At 39.2% G+C, this 24,542-nt stretch overlaps 1 protein-coding gene across 5 annotated transcripts in view; it reads left to right on the forward strand.

The window, feature by feature from the left end:
* The first annotated feature begins 5,659 nt into the window (after positions 1-5,659).
* The window catches only part of UPF2 (UPF2 regulator of nonsense mediated mRNA decay), a 67,203-nt gene continuing 48,320 nt past the window's right edge, over positions 5,660-24,542 (forward strand). Inside the window, exons 1-7 of one of the 5 annotated variants that reach the window (XM_068168471.1) lie at positions 5,660-5,981; positions 11,110-11,489; positions 12,475-13,254; positions 17,473-17,633; positions 18,620-18,817; positions 20,515-20,664; positions 23,900-23,962. In XM_068168471.1, the coding sequence (XP_068024572.1) occupies positions 11,128-11,489; positions 12,475-13,254; positions 17,473-17,633; positions 18,620-18,817; positions 20,515-20,664; positions 23,900-23,962 (1,714 nt within the window). In that variant the 5' untranslated portion in view covers positions 5,660-5,981; positions 11,110-11,127. Of the gene's footprint in view, positions 5,982-6,091; positions 6,193-11,109; positions 11,490-12,474; positions 13,255-17,472; positions 17,634-18,619; positions 18,818-20,514; positions 20,665-23,899; positions 23,963-24,542 lie in introns of those variants that run through there. The other 4 variants (XM_068168451.1, XM_068168461.1, XM_068168491.1 and 1 more) reach the window with 4 other exon arrangements.

Genomic DNA, 24,542 nt, shown 5'->3' on the forward strand with positions numbered 1-24,542 from the left:
ACCAAGTTGGCAGAGACCTCATGGATCATCTGGTCCCACCTTTCCTGACAAAAGCACAGTCCAGACAAGATGGCCCATCACCCTGTTCAGATGGATTTTTAAAAGATGTCCAACGTTGGGACCTCCACCACTTCCCTGAGGAAGTTATTCCAATAGCTGATTATTACTGTGAAAATGTTCCTCTTGTGTTTAATCAGAACACCTCCAGCAGTAACTAGTACCTATTACCCCTCCCCTTTTCCACGTGACTCCTTGTAAAAAGGGACCCTCCATCTTCTTTGCAGTCACCCTTTACATACTGGTACATGGCAATAAGGGCTCTCATAAGCCACCTTCTCAAGGCTGAAGAGGAAGGTCATCAGAAGTAGTCAGCCTGGCTTCACCATGGTTGACCAACTTGATAAACTTCTACAACAAAGTGACTGGCCTGGTGGACAAGGAGAGAGCAACGGATGTTGTCTACCTGACTTCTACCATAAGATCCTTTTATGAGATGTTGATGTGTGGGCTACATGAGCAGACAGTGAGGTTGGTTTAAAACTAAACATCCAGGTGCACGGGAAGATGATGAGGGACACCAGCTTTAGGTAGATGCTGGTAACTAGCAGTGTACTCCAAGGGTGTGTAGTGAGTCAACAGCAATTTCAGGAAGGTCAACAAGAACAGTACACCAGTACATGCTGGGGGACACTCAGTGGGAAAGAAACTTTGCAGAAAAGGACTGAGGGGACCTGACAGATACCAAGTTGAACATCAGCCAGCAGTTCTGTTCTTGCAGCAAAGAAGGCAAATGGTATCCTGGACTGCATTAAAGTATTGCCAGTGGGTCCCCTCTACCCAGCACTGATGAGACCACACCTGGCTTCACTTCCATCCAGTTCTAGGCTCCTCCATACAAGACAGACATGGACATATTGGAGAGAGTCCAATGAAGGGCTGTGAAGATGATGAAAAGACTGGAGCATCTCACACATGAGGGAAGGCTCAGGGAGCTGGAACTGTGCAGCCTGGAGAAAGGGTATGGGTATCTTAGAAATCTACATAAATACCTAAAAGGAGGGTGCAAAAAGGACAAAGCCAGGCTCTTCTCAGTGGTGCCCAGTGACAGGACCAGCAGCAATAAGCACAAATTGCAACACTGGAGGATCCCTCTGAACATCAGAAAACACCTTTTCACTATGAGGGTGACTGAGCACTGGCACAGGTTATCCAGGAAAGTTGTGGCATCTCACTCTTTGAGATATTCAAAAGTTGTCTGGTCATGGTCCTGGGTAGCTCTCTGTAGGTGACCCTGAGCCAGGGAAGTTGGACTAGATAGAATAGAATAGGATAGAATTAACCAGGTTGGAAAAGACCTTCAAGATCATCAAGTCCAACCTATCACCCAACACCATCTAATCAACTAAATCATGGCATCAAGTGCCTCATCTAGTCTCTTCTTAAACACTTCCAGTGATGGTGACTCCACCACCTCCCTGGGCAGCCCATTCCAATGGCAAATCACTCTTTCAATGAAGAACTTCTTCCTAACATCCAGCCTAAACCTCCCCTGGTGCAGCTTGAAACTGTGTCCTCTTGTTCTGGTGCTGGTTGCCTGGGAGAAGAGACCAACCCCCACCTGGCTACAATCTCCCTTCAGGTAGTTGTAGACAGCAACAGCTTCCTCTTCTCCAAGCTAAACAACCCCAGCTCCCTCAGCCTCTCCTCACAGGGCTTGTGCTCCAAAGCCCTCCTCAGCTTTGTTGCCCTTCTCTGGACACGTTCCAGCAACTCAACATCTTTCCTAAACTGAGTGGCCCAGAACTGGATAACCTTCAAAGATCTCTCCCATTCTCAAACATTCTGTGATTCGGTAGGCTGTGTGAATGCAGGCCTGGGAGACAGGAAGGGTAATGGAAAATTACCTTTCCATAGGCTTGGTTGTGCTCATGAACCAACTTTGTAGACCTCTTTCATGATGGGGAAATCAAAGAGCACTTTTTCTTCAAATCAGACCACAATTATATGCTTTTGGAACTGGTGGAACTGGATTTTGCAATGGAATCAATTACAACACCACAGCTGCCTAGGGATTTTACATTTACAATTCTTGGAAAGGGTCCATTCATATTTCTTGAAGCCTGTATGGTTGGTTTTATGCAGACTTGTAACATCCATTTTGGGAGAAAAATCAAAATGATTGACCTTTAAGGTATAAAGAAGGCAAAAAGGATACAGCTGCAAAAGGACAGCTGATGTGGCCAACAGAGTACAGTGTAGTAGAAATGAGGCCTTGAACGTAGAATTTTTTTCAATGTGTATTAGAACAAAGGAACCTTGAAAATAATGCTGCAACATGATGTGATTTTGTGGAGTTGAGAGTTGGGAAAGGGAGAAAATATTTATGCAGTTAAATATTTCCATTCTGTGCTTGGGGAAAAGACAAATATTGCAGGCAGATTATAAGATGATGAAATATTTTTCCCCAGCTCTTAAGCAAATGCCAATCAAGCAAAAGATCTCCATGTGTTTTTTCTTTAAAGCAGACAGTTGAGTATTTCCCTATTGGCACTGGTAGGAATGGGTTTGAACATTAAAAGTTATCTGGAGTTAATAGGGACTAAATGAGATGGTTCAGTCACAGTGTGTGGATCTTAGGGAAGTAATGGAATATTCATATATACCAGTTTAGTCTAATCATGGATATATGGAATATATACCTCATCAAATCAACTTGTTGGTTTTTTTTTTTTTCTGTGATTAAAAATTCAGTTCATAGAGATTTATGGTACTTTGCAGACTTTTGCCAGCATAACATTCTTTTGCAGGGCATGATTACACGTGGCAAAAGCCTTACTGGAACTCTGTCTAGGTTAATATAAAGTTTTGTTGACTTTCATGTCTAAATGTGAGAAAGTGGTACCTGTGCCACCAGAAACACTGCTGCTAAGAGCATGTGCTCTAGCTCTCCAAGGGGGGTTGCCTGGCCTGCCTCCTCCACCACAAAGATCCTGTCCTAGAGAAGACTCCTATGTGATGCTGACTCAGTACTACTTGATGTTCTGGCTAAGAAAACTAGAAATGCCTCAAAATGAAGGTTGTATATATTAAATAGCGTGCAGATGATGAGCTAGCAGATCTGAACTTGCCAATTTTAAACAGAAAATTATCATCAGTGCTTCTAAAGGGATTACGGCCCTGGCTACTTTAGTGGCTACATCATCCCAAGAAAACTGCCCACAAAGTAAGTCCTGAGGAAGTTTGTGAAGAGAGGTCATCTGGGATCTGAGGGCCAAGATGGATTGGACATATGCAAATGTGATTTATCCTACCAGGATAAGACACAAGCCTGTGAATGTACTACAATATAGTTCCTTTCTAGGAAACAGTGACTACAAACAACCCCCAATAGTTAGAGGAAGAAAACAGGCTGGTCTAAAAAAGTTGTGTGAATATTTGCTTAGTTGGCAAAAGAGATCATGTTCTGGATCTGGCTACAAGGAAATACTGAGTACATGAGGCCAGTATTTGGCACAACTGTGATTTGTCTCTGAATATTGTGTGCATGTTTTGTGCCAGCAATAGAGGAAACATACTGGGAAGCAAACCTTCAGGGATTAAAATAAATTGAAGATGTACTTTATATCTGAGACTTGGGAAATGAGATCTATCTGGATTTCTTTTTGGTAAGTAGTATGAAAACTGAATCAATATGTAAGTAGCCATAAAAGAATCAGGCGCTTTATAAGTAAAACCTTTCTGAGATATCAGATCAAAGTGAAACAAGATTTACTTGCATGGTCTTTACAAAAGACAGTTTCAGCATAGTCATAGGTAAATGGAAATGTGCTATAGACACAGATGAAGTTTTTGTTTCATTTCAAAACTGTAAATATTTTATTCATGTTAGAGAAGACAGCAATATTATGCTCCAAAAGAAAATAAGCCAGTATTTGACATAATGCCGCTGAAACTGATACTTAAGCCTAATACAATGCCAAGCTTGCCTTTTCAACCCCAAAAAGGAGTAATTCAGAGGCATCCACTGACAGGCTACAGGATTTGTGGCTTTGGAAAATAAAACACTGACACTAACATGGAGCTACCCTCCCCATTTAGACCTTTTTTCCTCTATTTAGCACACAGATTTTCTCCACTTCCCCTCTCTAGTGAATCAACTTAATCAATCTGGTAACTCAAGATATTTTGGCAAGTACATGAAATCTTTGTGTATCAGGGACACTTGAACAACCTAAGTAACAAGAATGACTTTGTCCTTTCAAACAACAGGCAGGAGAAAAAATAAACCTGTCTAGTCTTGTACCAGTTGGCAGAGGACAACTAAAACTTTGCATCAGTAAACGGAGTCTTTATAGTTGGGCTTACTCTTGCCTCTGAACAAAAGGTGGCTTTAACATCCGAATCATATAATTATGCACATTCAGGCCTGTGCTTACTTTCATAGCCAAATATTTCTGTGTGCTTGTTATAAGTTTAGAGGGACGTAAAAAAACTTTCCCATACCTGCGAAAAAGATTGTGTCGGTATCTGTAATCTAACTGGAAAATAAATACCAGAGTCATACTCTGAAATTCTGGATTGTGCCATCCTTCTCCAGCATGAACAACTTCAGGGTTGCTCAACAGCTGACACTGTGCCCAGACACACAGATCATCAGTCTTTCAAATAACTTGTTAAGTTTTGTACAAATAAATTAACCATTGTAAAATGCTTTCAGATGTCTGGACAGGAGTGAGGGCAGGACAGGATGGTGAAACTGAGGTACCAGAGTTAGTATGCTGGGCTGATTAAAAAAAAAAAAAAAAGAAAAAAAAAAAAAAAGACAAGACCAGGAGGTCCAGGATTCTGCCTCTCTCTGGGGAGCCCCCCACCTGAAGTGCTGCATCCAGCTCTGGAGTCCTCAGCACAAGACAGGCACAGACCTGTTAGAGTTGGTTCAGAGAAGGCCACAAAAATGTTTCAAGGGCTGGAACACCTCTCCTATGTAGAAAGGCTGAGATAGTTTGGGTTGTTTATCCTGCAGGAGGCTCCTGGGAGACCTTATTGCTGCCTTTCAGTAGTTAAAGGGGGTCTAAAAAAACGATGGGGACAATCTTTTTAGCAGAGCCTGTTGTGACAGTGTAAGGAGTGATGTTTGTAGACTGAGAGGTGATTTAGACTAGATCTAAGCATGGAATTTTTTTAGAATGAGGTTGGGCTCTGAGCAACCTGATCTAGTTGAAGGTGCCCCTTGCTCACTGCAGGAATAATTAGACTAGATGATCTTTGATGGTCCCTTCCAACCCAAAGCATTCTATGATTGAATAATCGATTACATAATAACGTGATAATATGCCACTGCTATCCCTAGTATTTATCATGGTACTATCAGAGTAGATCAGGGAGCGCCGTACCTGGTGTTCACCCGCACGGTACAGCCCCCTCAGAAAGGCCAGCCTTCGCATGACAACTAGAGTAAACGCGCCGTGACGCCTCACGGGTGACACGTCACGACAGGGCGAATCGTGCTTTAGCCCACCAAGGAAGAGATATTCATCGCCCACTCCGCCCCGCTGTTGTGAAGGACACGCCCCGCGACACCGCCAAGCCCCCACCCTCAGCCATAGCCACTTCCGCCTCCGCAGCCTCCCGGTAGTCCGAGCAGAGTCGCTCTGAGTCAGGACCCGCCTGGGGCTGTCCTTAGTGCTGCCTGACCTTCGCCCGTTGGGAACTGCCGCTCATAGACAGCCCGGAGCTGCGGCAACGGCTCGATTAGCGGCCGCGTCCTTTCTATCGCAACTGAACGTCGCGAGGCGCGATTCACGGGCCCGGTCGGCACAGTGCTGTCGGTCAGGCAGCGCGGTGGCCACCTCCGCAGGGAGCGCGCCGGGCGTCGTGAAGGGAGAAGAGCGAGGGGGCCTCGCGCGTCGGGGAAGGGGCTGCGGTGAGCGGAGGAGTTGGTACTCCCCGGGAGGCCGGGCTGATGTCCGCACCGGGCGCAGGTAGCGTTAGCAGCTGGTTGGGAAGCGCGGGATCGCCGGGTGGCCCGGAGGGTAGGGCGGTGACGTGCCGTGGTGTGTGGGGAGAAAGGGCCCTGGGGGAGACGGTGGGAGGGCGCAGGGGCCTGTCAGAGGTGGGGGCCGTGAGGCGGCGCGAGGAGAGGCTTCCTCGGGGCAGAAGGCGTCCTGAGGCAGAGGAGAGGAGACTGTCAGGGTGAGAACAACGGAGGGCTAGTGTGAAGGTGCCTGCAGGGCACGGGGAAGCGGTGGCAAGGAGAGGAGCAGGTGGCTATTGCGTCTCGGGCTTGCAGTGCGAGCGGGGAAGGCAGAGCCTGAGAAGGCGTCTGGGTTGAGGAGCCTGCCTACGTGGATTGACATGTGTAGGGGTGTCCCGACGCGTGCGAGGAGGGTTATTAGCTAAGAGGTCTTTTGCGCCGCACATATTTAGTATCTTGTCTGTAGGCCACTTTTTCTTACTGAAAAGTGCCCTCTTGCAGGTCTAAGAGCAAAACGCTTTCTCGAGATGTATGGAACCGAAAGTAAAACTGCCCGTCTGGTTAGGGAGGCCTGCCTTCCCTGCCGGAGTGTGTGGGGACTTCTTTCTCTGCACTGTGTGTACCTGTCTCTGTCTCATGATTCAAAACTTGTGGCTAGATTTATTTTCTTCTGATCGGCCATGGTATTTTTCTTCCCTTATTTTCAGAGAAAGTTTAATTGCATTTCTATTCTTGAAACTTAATTTCTGAGTGGTGTGGTTTCTTATGATGAAGAAGTTTGTTGCTCGTTGGGGTTTTTCAGCCAGTCAGAAGTGGAACATCTTACCTACATTCCTTGTCTGCCATACCTCTATTGTATTATGGTAGCTTCATAAAAGAATTTTTGTGTGGTCAATTTCGTTTCCAGTAGCAGTAAAAAAGAATGTTAAAAATATCGGTAGTCTCAGTTCAATAAAACTGCATTTCCCTCCCTCATACTGGTGTTCACAAGGATTTAGATTCTGGTTTATAGTATGGCAGTGTGTGCCAATGGGCTGTTTTTGTTGATTTAAGAAGATTTAAGCATATCAGGCCAAGATGTTGATGTTTATCCTTTTAATTTGAATAGCAACTAGATTCATGTACCTTTTATGAATCTTTGGTTTCCCTGAAAGTAAGTACACAGTTGCTTTCTCTTAAATGTTGCCTGTGTATTCCAGGACCTATTTGTTAGGGGTTTAAGCCTAAAGTTTTCGTGAACCCACTCCCTTCAGTTTTCAAATTTTGAGATTGGCATGAAAAAAAACCCTTAGTAGATGTTCAGGGACAATAAAAAAATTCTTTACAAAGAGTGGATTGATACAGGTTAAATGTGGGGAAAAAAAAAAGCATAATAGTTTTCTCTAGAAAAATAGCATCTGTAAATGATGAAACTGAGAAGCTAGAATGTGAAAAGTGTCTTAATGGCTGCCAAGAGTCCAAAAGCACATGGAATTCTTTTCTTGTGCTTGTCTTTTCCCTTCTGTGTAATTTTTAGTTGTTTTGCTTCACCAGTTCTCTCTGCTCGCTTACAAGGCTTGACTTTGTTGTGCCTTTTCATCATTACATTCATATAAACATTAGGCATTAATAGATGTTCTCTTAATGATTACTTGTCTTTTAATGCTTTCTTACCATTCCCTTAATCTGGACAAAACTGTGTATCTTCAGCTTCATTACCTATGGAAATAACATGTAGGTGAGCTTCCTGCCTGTATCCATTTTTCTGTGCTTCCCACAACTTTGGAACTTTTCAGCCAGTTTCAGTCAAATTAGGCGGATGTCTTGAAGGTATAAGATTTCAACCTATCTTGTGGTAACTGGCAGCTGAGGAAAAGTGATGAGGTCTCAATTAACATGCTTGCTGAGGGAAGGGCAGTAGCATGCCCTCAATGGGCAGCTCTGTCTGTGCTGTTAGCTGACACTAGTGTGCTGACCTGTGAATCAGTCTATGTACAGCTTGGAGGCAGTAACCACACTGCCTGCCTCCCGCTATCAGTGGTTGATAGACATAAATGAACTGGCAGTGCAATCAGAAGGGCTTATGAGATAAGGAGCTATATACATAGCAGGTAGTGAGGAGTATAGTGACACACCACAGGGCAGAAATCTGTTCTCAACTAGATTGTTGGGGTTTTATAGTCACCCAGTGTTCATAGTGGAAAAGTAGCTAATGCAGCCTTGTGATCAAAGGCACAGTGTATGTGATGGTGCTTCATCTCTTTTTGTTCTGTCTTCTGTATTTTATTTCTACACAAGCAAATGTTGGAAGTGTCTTTAAAACAGAATTCTGAGTTCTTAAATTTAATAAGAGTTTGAATACTGTAATAATTTTCATAAGTGGCCATGTTGTAGAAGCTGCCTGTGTAGCTGGATATTTTGTTCAGTAGTTAGTTTGGTTTTCCAAATTGTAAATTAATTACCCTACTAATAGCTAAGTATTGGAATTATTACATGTCTTTCCAGCATTTCTTTAATCAAGCAATCCTTTTCTCACAATGTTTTCCTTTTAAACTTAGCCCTCAATTTATTATCTTTCAGAATCTAACACTTTAAAAAAAAACCCAATGTGTTACTCTGGGCTATTTTTGTTTAATAGACTTCTTGGTAAAAACATTTTAAGACAGTTACTGGAGAGTTGGTACTCTAATGGACCGAATCATACTACTAAGATATTGCACTGATGTTTAAATGCCAAAAGTTTCCCTTTCAAATTTCTTTTGTTAAAAATGATGGGAGTTTTTATCTGTCTCAAAGTTAGGAAATTTCCAATATGGATTTGCAGTGAGAAAAGATTAATAGAGAGTTATCACTGTGAAACTTTGGCTCCATAATGCATATCTATGACTAAATTTGCTAGTACTTTTTCAAGCAATGCTGATTTGGTTGGTCTTGCCTCCATACATCAAGTGTTAGAAACATGTATTTATTGGTGCTGTTGCCCATTGCTGTCAGAGAGGCAGAGTCCTGCGCAGGTTCTCCATTAGTAGGTTGTCACTGCCCATTTCTGAATACACTGTGAATTTTTGCAAGCAGCTTTCTTCTTCAGAAGTCCTGGATAAGCATCTTAAAAATTGTAACACAGTATTCCATACAGGAAAGTCAGTATATGAATCTCTTAGTGTTTGGGAGGGAATGTGTAATACTTCGAGATTTTCTTTACCATTATATCTTATTTATAAATATCTTCAAAGTATTATTTCAGCTACTAGAAGCATTCTACATTAGGTTGGAGTGCAAGTCGTTATCTGTTTTGTTGAGTGGATGTAGGTAGTATGTGAATCTAGACTATTTTCATCATCTGGTATGAATAAAAGAAAGGCAGGAGTAAGGTCAGCAATTCGGAGTCAAACTGGTGTCAGTAGTAAAACCTACATGATGGTTCTTTAGGAGGTACTACATGCAGTTGTATCCCATCAGTCCTGCCTACATATGCATTTAACTTGAAGCACATAAATATGCACACATTATTTATGAAGAAATCAATTTAGCCTGAAATAAACAAGGCTTAGGTGTTTCTAATTGCCTTTTATTCCATTCTGACCCTATTTGATCCTGAACATGAGTCAGCAGAATGTCCTTGGAGTAAGGCCAGTTCCATCATTCTAGACTACTAACAAGAGTTAACCAGTAGGTTGAAGAAGGTGAGGTTTTTTCTTCCATTTAGTACCAACAATACCGCATCCAGTTGTGGGTTCTCTGTTCCAAGAAAGGCATTGACGTGCTGGAACAAGTCCACTGGAGAAGCACTAAGATCATAGAAGGCTGGAGAACATGGTGTCTGAAGAGTGATAGAGAGAACAGGGTTTTTTACTCTGTAAAAAGAGAGTGGGAAGTCTTATTGCTCAGCTTAAAGGGAGAGCATAGAGAAGACGTGGCTGAGTTCTTCTCAAAGCTGTACAGGGGTAACATGAAAAGAAACATACACAAGACAAGGCATAGCAAATTCCAGGCTGGTGTTAGGAAAATCTTTTTCCATGATGTTGTTATTCAGATTTCTAGAACAGGGGCCCAGAGGGGTCCACTGCACCTCCATCTTTAGAGAGATTCAAAACATAGCTAGCCAAGTCCCTGATCTGATTGGACCTGCTTTGAGCAGGGGGTTGAACTCTGTGACTTTCACAGTTTCCTTCTGATCTAAGTTATTTGGCAAGTCTACCCTGTCTTGCTCAAAATACCTTTTTTTTTTTTTCTTTTTTTGGGGGTGGTGGTGGTGGTTATTTTTAGCCAGATGAAACTAACACTTAGAGGGCTAGGAACCCAAAAAATTCTAAACTTCTTACAAGCCCCAGGAGAATATTGGGTAGAGAGTGATACAATGGGACCCTTCAACTCTTGGTAATTGCCAGTAGAACAGGTAGAAATAACAGTAGAAATGCTACAGAGAAGTTTGTGCATACACGAGTCAGCATAACATGCTCTAATTGGTACTTGGGCAATACTTGGGAGGAGTCCTTGAGATGACTGGGGAAATCTTGGGAGGAGTGAGGAAAGAGGGGTGCAAGATGATGCCTTTTTACAGTGAGGACAGTTGGGCATTGGAACAGATTGGCTGGGGAGGTTGTGCAGTCTCCTTCCTTGGCAGTTTTCAAACCTGGAGCCCAAACTTCTCTGACCCTGCTTTGAGCTCTTGAGGTCCTGTGTAACCTCCATTGTCCTGTGGTCCTGAATGAAGGAATTGAAAGTATTATTAGGAGATGTGTAGAAAAGTCTGTGAGGTACTGGTGCATGTTGATCAATCAAATATTTACTCATCTTGAACTTGGGGGTATTGTGCTTTCATCCATCTTAGATTTTTAATTTTTTTTTCAGCTGGACTTCTGTTTATGTTCCAAGATCTTGTATTCCTCAGGTGGTAGAGACTTCAAATGCTTCACAAGTTCATGCTGAAGGCAACTTTGCAGTGTAACAATATAACAGAATGATTTAGGCTTAATCTATTAAGTCCATTCCTTAGTTCAAGAAAACTTATCTTAAACCTGCATTTTATTCTGAGTCACGCATTTCTGAGTTGTCTTACTTGGTTAAAACCGGAGTATGGTTGGGCTGGGAAAGTGACTAACATATCAACAAATTAAATATTTATTAAAAGTACTTTTTTTCCTGTGATTCTGCAGACTTGCCTGGGTAGCACAATGCCAGCTGAGCGCAAGAAGTCAGCAAATATGGAAGAAAAAGAATCTCCATTAAATAATAAAGAAAAAGAATTCAGTGAAAGGCGACCAGTGAGCACTAGGGAAAAGCCAAAGGATGATGTCAAGGTTGGCATGAAGAGAGAGACTTTAAAGATTCCTGAAGATAAAAAGAAAAAAATGGAAGAGGATAAAAGAAAAAAGGAAGACAAGGAACGGAAGAAAAAAGAAGAGGATAAAGTAAAGGCAGAAGAAGAGCAAAAGAAGAAAGAGGAAGAAGAAAAAAAGAAGCTTGAAGAAGAGGAGAAAAAGAAACAGGAGGAGGAAGAGAAAAAGAAACAAGAAGCAGCAGCTGCTCAACTGAAGTAAGTTGTCTTTTTAATTGCACCAAATGCTGTAGTCCTGCTATCAGGTGGGCAGGGTTATAAAAGATGAACTGTTTGAGTTGTTTACAGTAACTTGTATGTAGTGTTATAAAGTTTACATGACTAGCTGAGTGTGCTTTATGAATTCTAGGTAGGTTTGAGTATTCACCTCTAACTCGTTTAGTCTCTCAATACAGGTTTTTTGATAGCATTCTCCATGTGATGACCATTATGCTTGAATAAAGAAGCAGTTTCATTCAAGGTGGAGAAGTTTTAGCATCATAAATTTGGGAATACAGACACTTAATGGGTCCAGAGACCATAACAGGAGCAAATCTATTGTGAGGGTTTGCTGTAATTTCTTCTAATCGGTCATTGACAATTGATAACCTGATTGGCAAATTAGAATATAACCTGTAATGTGTTATATTTCCAAAACGGTGTTCCTTAGGATGTTATTAAAAGGTGCTACAGTGTTGAAGGTAGCATCTTCAGACCACTAAAGGAAGGATTCTGGATGCTGTTTTTGTTTGAAATGCATCATTTTGTAAGGCTGAGGCAATGTCATAGCCAAATTCTAGCTGGGACAGATCTATTGCACCTGTTGAAAATTTTGTGTGCAATTTCAGCAGATCTGGAATAGATTGTGTAATACAGTAACCTGCTGAAAGCTTGTTAGACTCTTCTCCGTGGAGTTTTGTGTTTGTATTTTCTAGATCTGTTGTGATTAATATGTTCTGCATAGAAATATTTGAGAAATTTCATTCTGCAACAAGTAGTACTTGCCTTTTGCAGCAAGAAAGGTAAACAGGCTTTATAAAGCAGGTGCTTGAGCTTTCTAGCATCAACTCGTTAAATATTTAAAGAGTATTAAAGGGAAATTGTGTTTAGAGCTACTAGAGGCTTTCCAATTGACTTGTTATTCCTTTGCATTGTTAACCTGAAAGTAAGATTCTGTGATGCAAATGGCTAATTTTTCTTTTAGAGAAAAAGAGGAAGCACATCAGCTCCATCAGGAAGCTTGGGAACGCCATCAGGCAAGAAAAGAGCTTCGCAGCAAAAACCAGAATGCACCAGACAATCGCCCTGAAGAGAACTTCTTCAGCAGACTGGATTCCAGTCTGAAGAAGAACACAGCGTTTGTGAAGAAGCTAAAAACCATTACGGAGCAACAAAGGGACTCCTTGTCTCATGACTTTAATAGCCTGAATTTAAGCAAGTACATTGCAGAAGCAGTAGCTTCCATTGTAGAAGCCAAACTGAAAATATCAGATGTGAACTGCGCTGTGCACTTGTGTTCCCTCTTTCACCAGCGCTATGCTGATTTTGCTCCTTCATTACTTCAAGCTTGGAAAAAACATTTTGAAGCAAGGAAAGAAGAGAAGACTCCCAACATTACTAAATTAAGAACTGATCTGCGATTCATTGCAGAATTGACCATAGTTGGGATTTTCACTGACAAGGAAGGTCTGTCTTTAATCTACGAGCAGCTTAAAAATATTATTAATGCTGATCGAGAATCCCACACTCATGTTTCTGTTGTTATCAGCTTTTGTCGGCACTGTGGAGATGACATTGCTGGTTTGGTACCAAGGAAAGTAAAAACTGTTGCAGAGAAGTTTAACTTGAGCTTTCCTCCTAGTGAGATAATTAGTCCAGAGAAACAACAGCCCTTCCAGAACTTGTTGAAGGAATACTTTACATCTTTGACCAAACACCTGAAAAGGGACCACAGGGAGCTACAAAATATTGAAAGACAAAACAGGTGACACTTGAATGTTGCTTTCTATTATGAAAACAAATAGTGTTTGTATTAAATACCTAAATTTGTTGTGGTATTTTTAAACAGTCTGTTAGTGGTGTGTAGAAGGTGAGAGTATTCTGCGGTATATCTAGAAAAAAAAATATCTAAATTTACTCTGAATACTTAAAAAGCAAAAACCAAGCAGACTCCTTGAGTACCTTTAAAGAAAATAGAAGTTGACTTTTAGCTTGAATTCTCTTAACTCTTATTATTTTGGTGATGCTTCCTTAGCAGCTTGAGAGTAATGCTTCTTTCCCAGCTGGTGCTGTCCTTTTCCAGTTGGCACAATCCATTTTCTCCCCTTCCACCCACAGATATCTAATGGAGCATATGCCACAATGGTTTTGGTTTGTTTACTTTCTTCGGTGTACCAGGATGAAGGAAAAAGGAGATTAACTCTTACCCTTAATGTGGGCCAGTTTTATGTATTAAAATGTTGGGGAGTGTAGACAGTTTAGTTCACATAATTAAAATGTCAATATGAAAAGCTATGAAGAGTACCAGTATACATGTGAGATCTGAAAAATGTAATTTCTGCTATGATTACATTGTTTAGTAATTTTTTTGTTTTCCCTTAAAGCATTCTGACTTGTCATTATTTGGGCCAGCCTAAAACCAACTGCTGGTTTTAAAGCACGGTCATTCTTAAGTCCTCTTGGAAGCACTCCAGACAGATAGAAATTAATGTGTTGCTGTGTATAAGCACAGGCATAATTACTGTGTGTCAACACAGGTTTCAACTAAAAGGCTTAATGTCAGTCCAGAGCCAAATATATGCCTGGAATACATTAAAACTTGATGTTCCCAAGACAAGGCTTTAGGCTTGGATGTGTTGTGCTGCAGTCCTATCTGGTCTCAGTTAGCAAAGTGTTGTGTTTCACAGGACCATAAACTGACTTTAGAGCTACTATTATTTGTACAACGACTTTATTACTTTAAAGTGTGCTATTGTCTTTGTTTCTTTAACAAATACAAACTTTTATACACAATTAGAGTTGATTCTGGGCACAGTGGTTCTGGCATGTTCTAAACCCCATATGATACAAAATAACATGGAAAAAAAATTTCCAAGAGGGAAAGAATGTTCATCTGTGAAGAAAAAGTAAGTGTTCTGGTAGAGGGTTGCACACTTTAATGATTACTTGCACAACTGAAAAAAATGACTGGATAGAGCCCTGAGCAGCCTGGTCTGAGCTCATCATTGAAGGTGCTTTGGGTAGATGAGACTCAGGACCACTTTATGCACCTTTTCTTCTGAATTATCCCTATGAACTTGGGTGCGAAGCTGTGTTTGGGGAAGATATGTGAAGAAATATCAATTAATTATTTATCTCCATCTGAACTTTAAGATGCTTACTTTAATTACTTAATAAAAGTTGAAGAGTAAATTTTGTTAAAGAAACAAGACATAAAAAAAACTTCCCTGACTAGTTTTACTTGCTTACCATATGTGTATAATAGAGAGTGGTTTGGCATTTGCATGTTATGGAAGTGCAGGGCATGAAATCAAAGATGGAAACTTGCCTAGTGAGAAACCTGTGAACTATAGAAATCTTCCTGAACTGTGGATTTGGGGAAAGTGATTGTGTGGTTGGTTGCTTGTTTTTTGGCTGTTTTCAGTTGCTTGTATTGTTTTGGTTTGGTTAGTTGGTTTTGGGCTTTTTGTTTGATTTCTGATTTACAAAAAAAAAAAAAAGGTTAATAATCTTGCTGGAGGAAACAGTCTTCTGTGTTTTAAACCTGATCCACTTGGCTGATAGGAACAGCTTTTATTCCTAGTGTTATTCTAAAACCAGTGAAATGAAGAGGGTGTGAACTCTTCCCTCATGTGCATCAACAGTGTCATATGTTTGGTTGTGTTATTTTGTTAGGTAAAACCTATTGAATTTATCTCTGTCAGGAGAGTGACTGAAATAACTCAAGCTCTACAGATGGGTTAAATTAATTGAAAATCAACATGCTAACCTTAACAGTGCTTCAATATCATGTTACCTGGTGAGTCATTTAGGTAAAATTAGAGCTTTATTGGACAGAAGGATTTTGGCAAGTGGGTAACTTGGAAAACTACTCTGAGTTGGGCTTTGAAAGTAGAACCTGAAGGTACGGCAAAATCTGTGCAGACTGTGCCACTGGAATTAAACAGCTTGATTCCTAAGTTCTAGTGTGAGTTTTCAAAAATGAGTGTTAGATACAGAAGAAACTTCTTTGCCTAAATAAGGATATTTTTAAGATCTGCTTCTTGTCACTTGTTGAAATTCTGAAGCGATGTAAAGTAAGAGAAATACTTCATGCTGTACTTCTGATTGCATTCAGAAATGAATTGTGTTTTTTTAAGTTTGCTTGGTATGCTTTAGCCTTGAATTTTTTAACACCTGCCTTTTGGGAACTGAAACTCTTACACTGTTGTTACAGCACTTTGCTTTTTAGTAATAGCACAGAGCTTCAGTGCTCATATTTATGAGGCTGCTGGTATATTTTAAGCTTAAAATATGTACCTAATGGATAGCTGTCTCCATGGAAAGCCTATGAATTGGCACATAACATGTTTCCTGAATCTAGACTGAACAACTGCACTTTGGAAATTCAGTGGTTACTTAATTTGTTCCTCTTTCTTGCCTTGCTTTGCAAGAGAAGGTAAAACGTGTTGTCTGGGTGTGTTTTGTAAGAGGGTCAAGAAATAGAATTTTTGCTACTCTTACTGCTTCTTGCCCTCTAGCAAGACATCTATATCAAGTTTTTTGTTCTCAGCATGTATTAAGAGATTTTTGTTGCTCATCCTGTGAATGTATTGTGTACAAAGATGACTTCTGTTTTACAGTTAGCTCGGAGTTAAAAAACCTAAGATTGAGTAATGTAAGTTGAGGGATATCAAACTCGTTTAGAATTTTTATGCCATAAAGTGTTTGAGTCCTTTTCCAAGAATGTGACTGTATACTTACTGCTTAATAAAAGACTAATGATAATGTAATGCTACAGCCTGCTTTAGGAATTACGACATTTGCACCTTAAAATTTCTAATGTTTTCTTCTCAAGGCAGGGTGCATTGTCAGTGATTACAGCGGCTTAGTCCAAAGTTACTAGCATTATTCAAGCTACTGTAAAACAAATTGGAAACTTGCTAGACAAGCTCATCCTGTTGGCTTCCCTTTGCAAGTTTTGTATTTAATCTGTGCCCATTTTTACTTTTGCCATAGTGGACCCCCAGAAAGCTCAGCCAGTCCAAAGTAAGGAGTTTTCTCCATATAAGAACTATTGAAGCAGAGTGAATCAAGCCACAGATGGGAAAAAGCACTTCTCAGGAGCCCTAATTGAGGACAAACTAGGACATTGCTGATGAGCAACCATCTTATTCTTAGTTAACCCAAAATCAAAGATGACAGTTTTTGATTAGTCTTGTGGAAAGCTTTGTACTAAGAGATTACCTTGTTCTGCATGTTTGGTTCAAACTACTGAAAGTTCTTGATTTTCTTATTTCTCTAAAATCCCAAATCCTTAACTGTAGCTTGGCAAGAAAATGAAATTATATTGATCTGCATGTAAGCCTGAAACTGCTTTAGTGTGTACTTCTGAGTGAGTTCCTCCAAATGCAAGTAGGTTTTGACAACAGATTTAAAATGTGTATGGATAGCTTCATAAAAGAAAACAAATAGCAAGTTAAGAACCAAATATCTGCTCTAAATTTAGACTGTTAACCTTCAAATAGTTGAATTTATTGGAAAATTAATGGGCTGGTTTTAACACACAATGTGTTTTGAGCCTCCTGGCAATCAACACCCATTTAATTGTTTGAGCAGCAAGGAAATGTATTGTTACAGATGCTAACGAGTTTTTATCCAGTTTTTTGCAAGTTGAATGTTTCAACTTAGTACAAAAGTCTGTTCATAGTGCAGGACTGTTAAAGGATAATCATAATTGTACTTGAAATCTGTGTTAACCTTCTCTGGTCATTGAAATTAGAGCTACGACGGCTTTCCTCAGTTACATTGCAGGCTATAGTTCAGTATGGGTGTTTGGGAAAAAATAGCATTGCTCAAGTTTTTGCTATTTCAGTATAAATTAGAATTGTCCCAGTTGCCTCAAAGAGGGAAGATTAGTTGTGCTTAGAAAGTGGTAGTAGTTCAGCTTAGTTCAAATGTTTTAAGGAAAAAGGTTGCCTTACTTTAACTTTGATTTTTGTAGGCGCATTCTTCACTCCAAAGGAGAGCTGAGTGAAGATCGACACAAGCAATATGAGGAGTTTGCAATGTCCTATCAGAAGCTGTTGGCAAATTCTCAATCTCTAGCTGATCTTTTGGATGAAAATATGCCTGACCTTCCTCAAGAGAAACCAACACCTGAGGGTAGGACATCATTTAAAGCATGTCACCAGAATCATAAAATAGAATCACAGAATGGCTTAGGCTGAAAGGGACCTCAAAGATCCAGCCTTCCACCATGGGCAGAAATGGCTCTCAACTAATCAGAATGCTTGGTTGTGGTGGGAAGGCTAACCCAACCTTCTTGCTGATGTTTTCTTCCTGCTTAAGGATATCAGGAATGACTAACATGTTTTGTAATTAAACCTCATACATAACCATAACTATTGTATGTGCTGTGTAGTTATGGCATCAACATGTATGCAACGTACTTTAATTTTATATTTATTCCTGTATTACCTGAAACAAATCTAAAAAAAGTTTTTAACCTAATCCTTCTGTTTAATAGAATACATTTTTTAACATTTAAAGAACTGTATATATAGTTTGAGTTTTAAAATCTGATATTGTTAAAAAATAGGTGTGAAATATATTTTGGGTGGTGATGTTATGAGTAGGACATACTATTAAGCCAGATAAGTGGTACTCTGCTCTCCACAGCATTTATGTGGCAGAGCTGTCCAGTGCCTTAAATCTTAAATTTTAGTTTTAGAGGTGTTGAAATTGTAACCATACCTTTTTGTGTGAAAGCTGTGTTTCTTAAATGCCTTTTTCTGTTCTGAAAATACAAGGGGGTGCAATTCATCATACTCAAAGCAATTACTTCTTGTGCTGCTATAGTTATTTTGTTACTGCTTTCCTTTCTATTTCTTAATGTGCTGCTTGATTTTAGTTGATTTGAATTCTGATACTGTGTTGTCTTTCAGTGTTAAATTTACAATTTTAGGGTAACTTACAGATATATCTAATACCAAGATTGTGTTGTAAGCACTTTATGCATTGCAACATTACAGTGAAAATGGTGGCAATAAATAGCACGTTTCTAAAAGTATTTTTCAATCTTTAAATGTGCCTCCTTTTAGAACAAATCTGTGTAAATAATTTTCTTGTGGTTTCACTGTTTTTTGCAGAACATGGACCTGGTATTGATATTTTCACACCAGGAAAGCCTGGAGAGTATGACCTGGAGGGGGGTATCTGGGAAGATGAAGATGCGAGGAACTTCTATGAGAATCTCATTGACTTAAAGGCTTTTGTGCCAGCGATTTTGTTTAAAGACAATGAAAAATGTTCCCAGAACAAGGATTCCAGCAAAGATGAATCAAGAGGTAGAATGCTTAGATGAGTATTTTTTTTAACCTATCTTATCCAACAGATATGCAAACTTAAAGTATTGAGTCTCTAATATAGTAGTTATAGTGATTGGGACAGAACACGAGTTAAGATTAATTTTTAGGGAAGAAATTATATCTGGATGTGGTATTTAAGGAAAATGCATTTTAATATTGATATAATTGGAGGTTAACCAATATGAGTAAATATTAACTTCTATGTGGGAAACCTAAATTTCTAAAGGTTTATATGTTTTAAATATTGTTAGTCTGGATGATTCCTCAGATCTAATTCAGCCAGGCATTGGTGGGTGAGCTATGATACGATACAAATCATATTCACTACTACTGGCTCAAAATGTAACAGAAGGTGCGTGTTTGGCTAAGAGCAGTGTTTTGACTCTTGCTCTGCTGAGAAAATGCCAAAAAGACACAGGCTACCTGTTTTTCTTAAACACATGCAGTAGGTAAGTGTTGAGTATTAATGGCATTCCATCTTTATAGCTCATGGCTGCCTTTTTGATTGCTAAATTCTGAAATTGCCCTGTGAGGATAATTATGTGTTGGAGCAGCTTGCCATGGGAGGGTGGAATTTCTATCTTAAAGAAATTTTTGAAGACAGCTGAAAGAAGTCCCAGAGAAATCTGGTGTGAATACAGCGCTCATCCACTTTGAGCAGAAGCTTGAACTAGAGACCTCACCAAAGTCTGTTCCAGAGTCATTTAGTTTGTCATTCTAAACAGGTTGCCTGGTTTGAGTCTACTATTTTCATGTGATGTATGCTGTCTGTACAAGTTGTCACATTTTTGTTTGAAAAAATTAAGTGTTTAAATAAGATTATTTGCCCTGAAAATTACATTGTTAGAAAGCTTAGTCTGCAAGTGATGTGCGAAGGAGACCATAGCAAAATGTTGTAAATACTCATCTCTTGAAAAAATGCTTTATGCTGGACCAGTGGTGTTGTCTGAGAAGAATATTGACTTCCTTTATGAATCTTACATTAGAGATTGTTTTCAAGGAAAACAGGACCTTGGGTTTTTTTAATTTGACCTTCTGCATGGCATGTTATTTCTTCAAGGCTGCTTCCTCCTCTTCTGATTTCTGATTTTTAATTTTTTCCCCCTTTATCATGTGAAATGCTATTTTCCTCATTTTGTCAGTTTTATCAGTTGAGCTATGGAGAATATGCAGTGCAAACATTAATTTGTATCTTAGAATCTGGCTCTGTTTTGAGCTATGTTTGTGATAATAATTTACTGGGGTTTTGGAAGATACTGTTTTTCTGTCTGATCTTACCAGTGTACAAGTTTTTTATTGCTTATACTTTCTATGTGACAGCAGCTCTAGACTGCTAAATTTGAGTGTCTTGTTCGTTTGAATGTATACATGTCATCCAATGAAGACATGCAAGGTAGGCTTCAGAACAAACCAATGCGCTGAAACCTGTTGACAGTTCTTAACTGATTCCAACTGATAGGTAAATGTGTGCAGTGTTCAGTTGTATGAGTAAGGCTATGTGGAGGACATGTGACCTTTTGAGACCTAAGAATATACCCTCAAGAAGCAGATACTCTTTGCCACTTATTCTTTTGACAAGACTGAGGCTCTAAGACATATGTCCAGCAATACGAGTTTTCCTGTATTCTAATCATGACTCTGTATTTATTAGATGTTTCTACTTAACTTCTACTTAGATTCTAAAGATGCCAAAGATAATAAGGAAGCACCTGGGAGTGAGGATTTGGAATTGGAGCTGGAGAACCTGGATATTAATGATGACCCTCTGGAGTTGGACTGTGGTGATGAGGCAGAAGATCTTACAAAAAAGCTTCTTGATGAGCAAGGTAAAAAGAATTGGATTAAGAATTGTTTCTTGATTTTTTTTTTTTTTTCTTTAATTTATTTATTTTTTAAATTTTTTTCACCTATTTGTGTGGGTTTTAATTAATGGTGTCAGGGAGAAGAGTGTATTTATTTATAAAATAGTGGCTAGAAACTGTTAGGTTGCACTGAAAAATGCGTTGGCAATGAGACATTGATACAAGTGAGAAGTATTATATAAAGATTTATGTAGTGAAAGTTACTGATGCCTTTGTATAGCTTTTCTAAATCAAATGTGGAGGCAGTTGTCAGAAAAGAGACGGGGAAGCAGTATGTAGACTTGAGGCCATAAATTATTTTTCTCATCACCTGTGCTTAGGGCACTAATAAAGTATTTTCTGTTCTTAACTTTTAATATAAGGTTCAGCTCTGCCTTTATCTTGTTAATTGTTAGAAGCTTTTCTTTTGATGTTATGGATTTACAGAGCAAGACATAAGAATTCTAACCTCAAATTACATGTAAAAGGCTGCAAATGGCACCTGTGAAAAAAATCTGCTTTAGCTTTATTAAGAAAAACAGCATCAAAATGTTCATAAGTGTTTCTGGGTAGTTACAAGATTTTCTTCAGTGATGATAGTGAAAGAGCAAGTAACAAAGTAACATCAAGTGTTAGGGGTCAAATTTACTGAGGGGCAAGTGAGGTGTTTTCTGTGAGCCCATTTGTAAAACACATCAATTCTGCTGCTTTTGATTTCCAAGGACCAGTGCAGATTCTTTTCTTTCATTTCTAAAGCTGGAAACTTTTTCTGTCTAGAATGGAAAAAAATAGTAAAATCACATCTGGAGTCTGCTGGCTGGAGATCTCATGGCTTAAAAGTGAAAATCCTACTTGATCTGGTGGATTTATAATATAATCACATCCTCTTGTTTAAAACTGTATTGGGCTTTAAAAGTGAACAAGTTAAAGCCAAAGCTTCAAGCCATGGAGTTTAACTCAAAACTAACAAGTTCAGGCCCTAGTAAAGATTGTTTAAAGAGTGGGTTTGTGTGTCCACACTGTTGCATGGATCTCTAGTTTTTGAGTGCTGAGTAGATTGAACAACTCCTGGAAGTGCCAGTCTCTCGCAGCTGACAATACCAAATGAGTTAAGGCATGTGAATCTTTTAAATGGGGTGACTCTTGTGTACCTAAGGGATAGCTGAGCTGAAATCCGTCTTGGAACTATGCTGGTCTGTGACACCTCACAAAGTTGAAGAAATTAGCCCCGGAGTCTAAATGTTTCAAACTTCTTCTGAAAGGAAAACTATTAGGATAATTCTATGTAATATCTCCTCAGGTTTTTCCTTTCTTTACTTAGGAAAAATCAACACATTCTTTGGAATAAATTTTCCTTTCCATTTATGTCCTTTTTGGAGTAGTCATCAGCTCATTAAGCTAGTTAAGATACTAAGTTTTAATTGCAGGATGTTCACCTTCAGTGAGTTGTTACTGTCTGGTCAGAGATCTCAAAACAGTGAAGAGCTTAGTTCCAGATATTTATAGGGGAGATAGCCATAGATGTTCTCTTGGTATTGCAAGGAAAAAGAGCAGTTAATTCTGACTTGGTCATAGCCTGCTGGGTAGACCAAAAATACTTTGTAATAGACATCTAAGGAAACATGTCTATTTCCTTGTCTTTTTTTTGAAGGGATTCTTGACTTGTTAAGAGAATGAAGATTATTCCAAACAGACACAAATAATACAAGTGTGAGATCCTATACAAGTGAGGAAGGAATAACAGGAGATGAGATCAGAAATAGAAGACAGATTCTCTGTCTAGTTCGAGCTCACTCAGAGACAATGACAGTTTGAGTAGGCACAAAAGGGATTGATGGTCATGCTTTTGATTGCAAGAGGAAGATGATGAGTTGTTGTCGTAATCCAAAATGTCAGTCATCTATACTAGTTTAATTTTTTTAAGCTAGGTATTGACTGAGCATTAAACATACTGCCATCTGAAAGGTTAATATAAAATGTGTCAGTGTAGGTTTATTTTTTTTATCATTAAAGAGCCAGCTCTTAAAGAAATCCTTTTACCTTCTGCCTTAAAAAGGTAATGTCATTTGTTTCACAGTATAGGCTTTTTCTTACTGGAGTACAACTGCTTTATGATTATCTTTGCTCATTGGTTTATATTTTTGTGAAACTTACTTTCTGTATTCTGTGACAAATTTCTTTTGCTGACAAGTAGCTTTAGGAATTAATAATGGAAATTAAAATAACCACCAGATCCTTGCTCTGATAGGAAACTAGGCTGTAAATTAGCTGTTTCAAGTAAAGTAATACAATGATTGTTTTTTCATGTATATGGAATTCTGAGCACCCTGAGTTGGTGTTGCCAGATACACAGAATTAACAAATTTGAATTTAGATTTTGTTTCAAGTTGTGGAGCATTTCTATCTAGTGAACTGGTAGATTGTTTTGAGCCATTCTTTTAAGTAAAACTCAGTTAGGTTTGAACTGAGGGAAATTAAGTGTCCTTTGGCTGCAAAATATATCTTTAACTTTGCTTTATATGGATTGATTTTTCTGTACTTGAAGTAAGTTAGTCATGTTTTGTGCAAAGCCAGTAATGAATAAAACCACTGTGTTATGACTCTTCCAAACATAAACCAGAGTATTCTAGGTTGAGGTGGGCCTTTAGTATGAAAAGGGAGGATGCCTGATGTATAGCGGTATCTTACAAAGATAGAATAATTTGAGTCAGAAGGGTCCTTTAAAGGTCATCTAGTCCACCTTCCTCAGCCCTGAGCAGAGACATCTTCAACTAGATCATGAAGAGCCCCCCATGAAAGAAAAGTAGCTTTAGTGATTGTGATAATCTGTCAGATGCAATAAGTAAGTTATAGGGGGGAAGATGGGATCAACAGGGTAGACGGTCCAGTCAGACAGTGGGTATTGCATATCTTTCGGAGCTTTTACATGTTCTTATGTCACTTCATCATTTTCTTCTCTGTCCAAAGATGAAGGAATCAAGGCAGTTTTCCAGATTGTGTGTTCTTGAAGCAGGTCTGCCCTGCTGTAGCATCCTTCACATCATTGCAGTGCCTGTTTCTGCTCTGTGTTCTGGGAGGTTGCAGTCTGTAGTCAACTAAGTTTAACTTCCTTTTACATGTTAAAGTTAATCGAAGTGGTTAGTTTACCAGGAATTCACCTAACTAACTTTGTTTCTGTGTTAACTTTGAATCTTAATTTTCTTATTTTCAATATGCTCAGGGAAAAGAGAGGGAGCAGATAGCATCGGAGCTGAAAATAGTGACGGAAAACATGCTGAAAGAAGTGAGTGTTGAGGTTGTTTTTAAAAGAGAAGATGAAATGTTAAAAATTAAGCCATTTGAATGGAGAAAAAAATGTTAAGTAAGCAATGACCAGGGTGGAAGACATCAAGGGTATTGGGAGTAGGAGGAATCTAATATATCTAGCAGCAGAGATGAAGTGTAGAAGTGAGTATTAAATTGACCCTTTTAATTTTGACACACTGTTTAGAGTGCTAGTAAATTTCCTATCATATCACCAGGAATTTAAAGAAAATCTGGAAATATTCATTAGGAAGTATATTTTGGACTTGTGAGAATAGGCTCTGAATACATTCCTCAGTGAGGCTTTGATTCAACAAGATACTTAAGCATAAACATAATAAGTGTTTTGCGGGGGGGGGATGGGGTGGGGTGTCCAGGCAACAATTTGCTCACGTTCTTGGTTTATACTTATACCATCTGAATGTGACAGCTCCCACATGATCAAACTCATCTCACAGAGGAACAGCACTTGCATGGCAAAAGCACTTCTGTTATTTCCACTGTCTGGGTAATGCTATACAAAATGGACTGAAGCTTTCAGACAACACATTTTCTAGGAG

This window comes from Melanerpes formicivorus, unplaced genomic scaffold, assembly GCF_026170545.1.
Source record: "Melanerpes formicivorus ecotype bairdi unplaced genomic scaffold, bMelFor1.0.p_v2 SCAF_3, whole genome shotgun sequence".
Classification (NCBI taxonomy): Eukaryota; Metazoa; Chordata; class Aves; order Piciformes; family Picidae; genus Melanerpes; species Melanerpes formicivorus.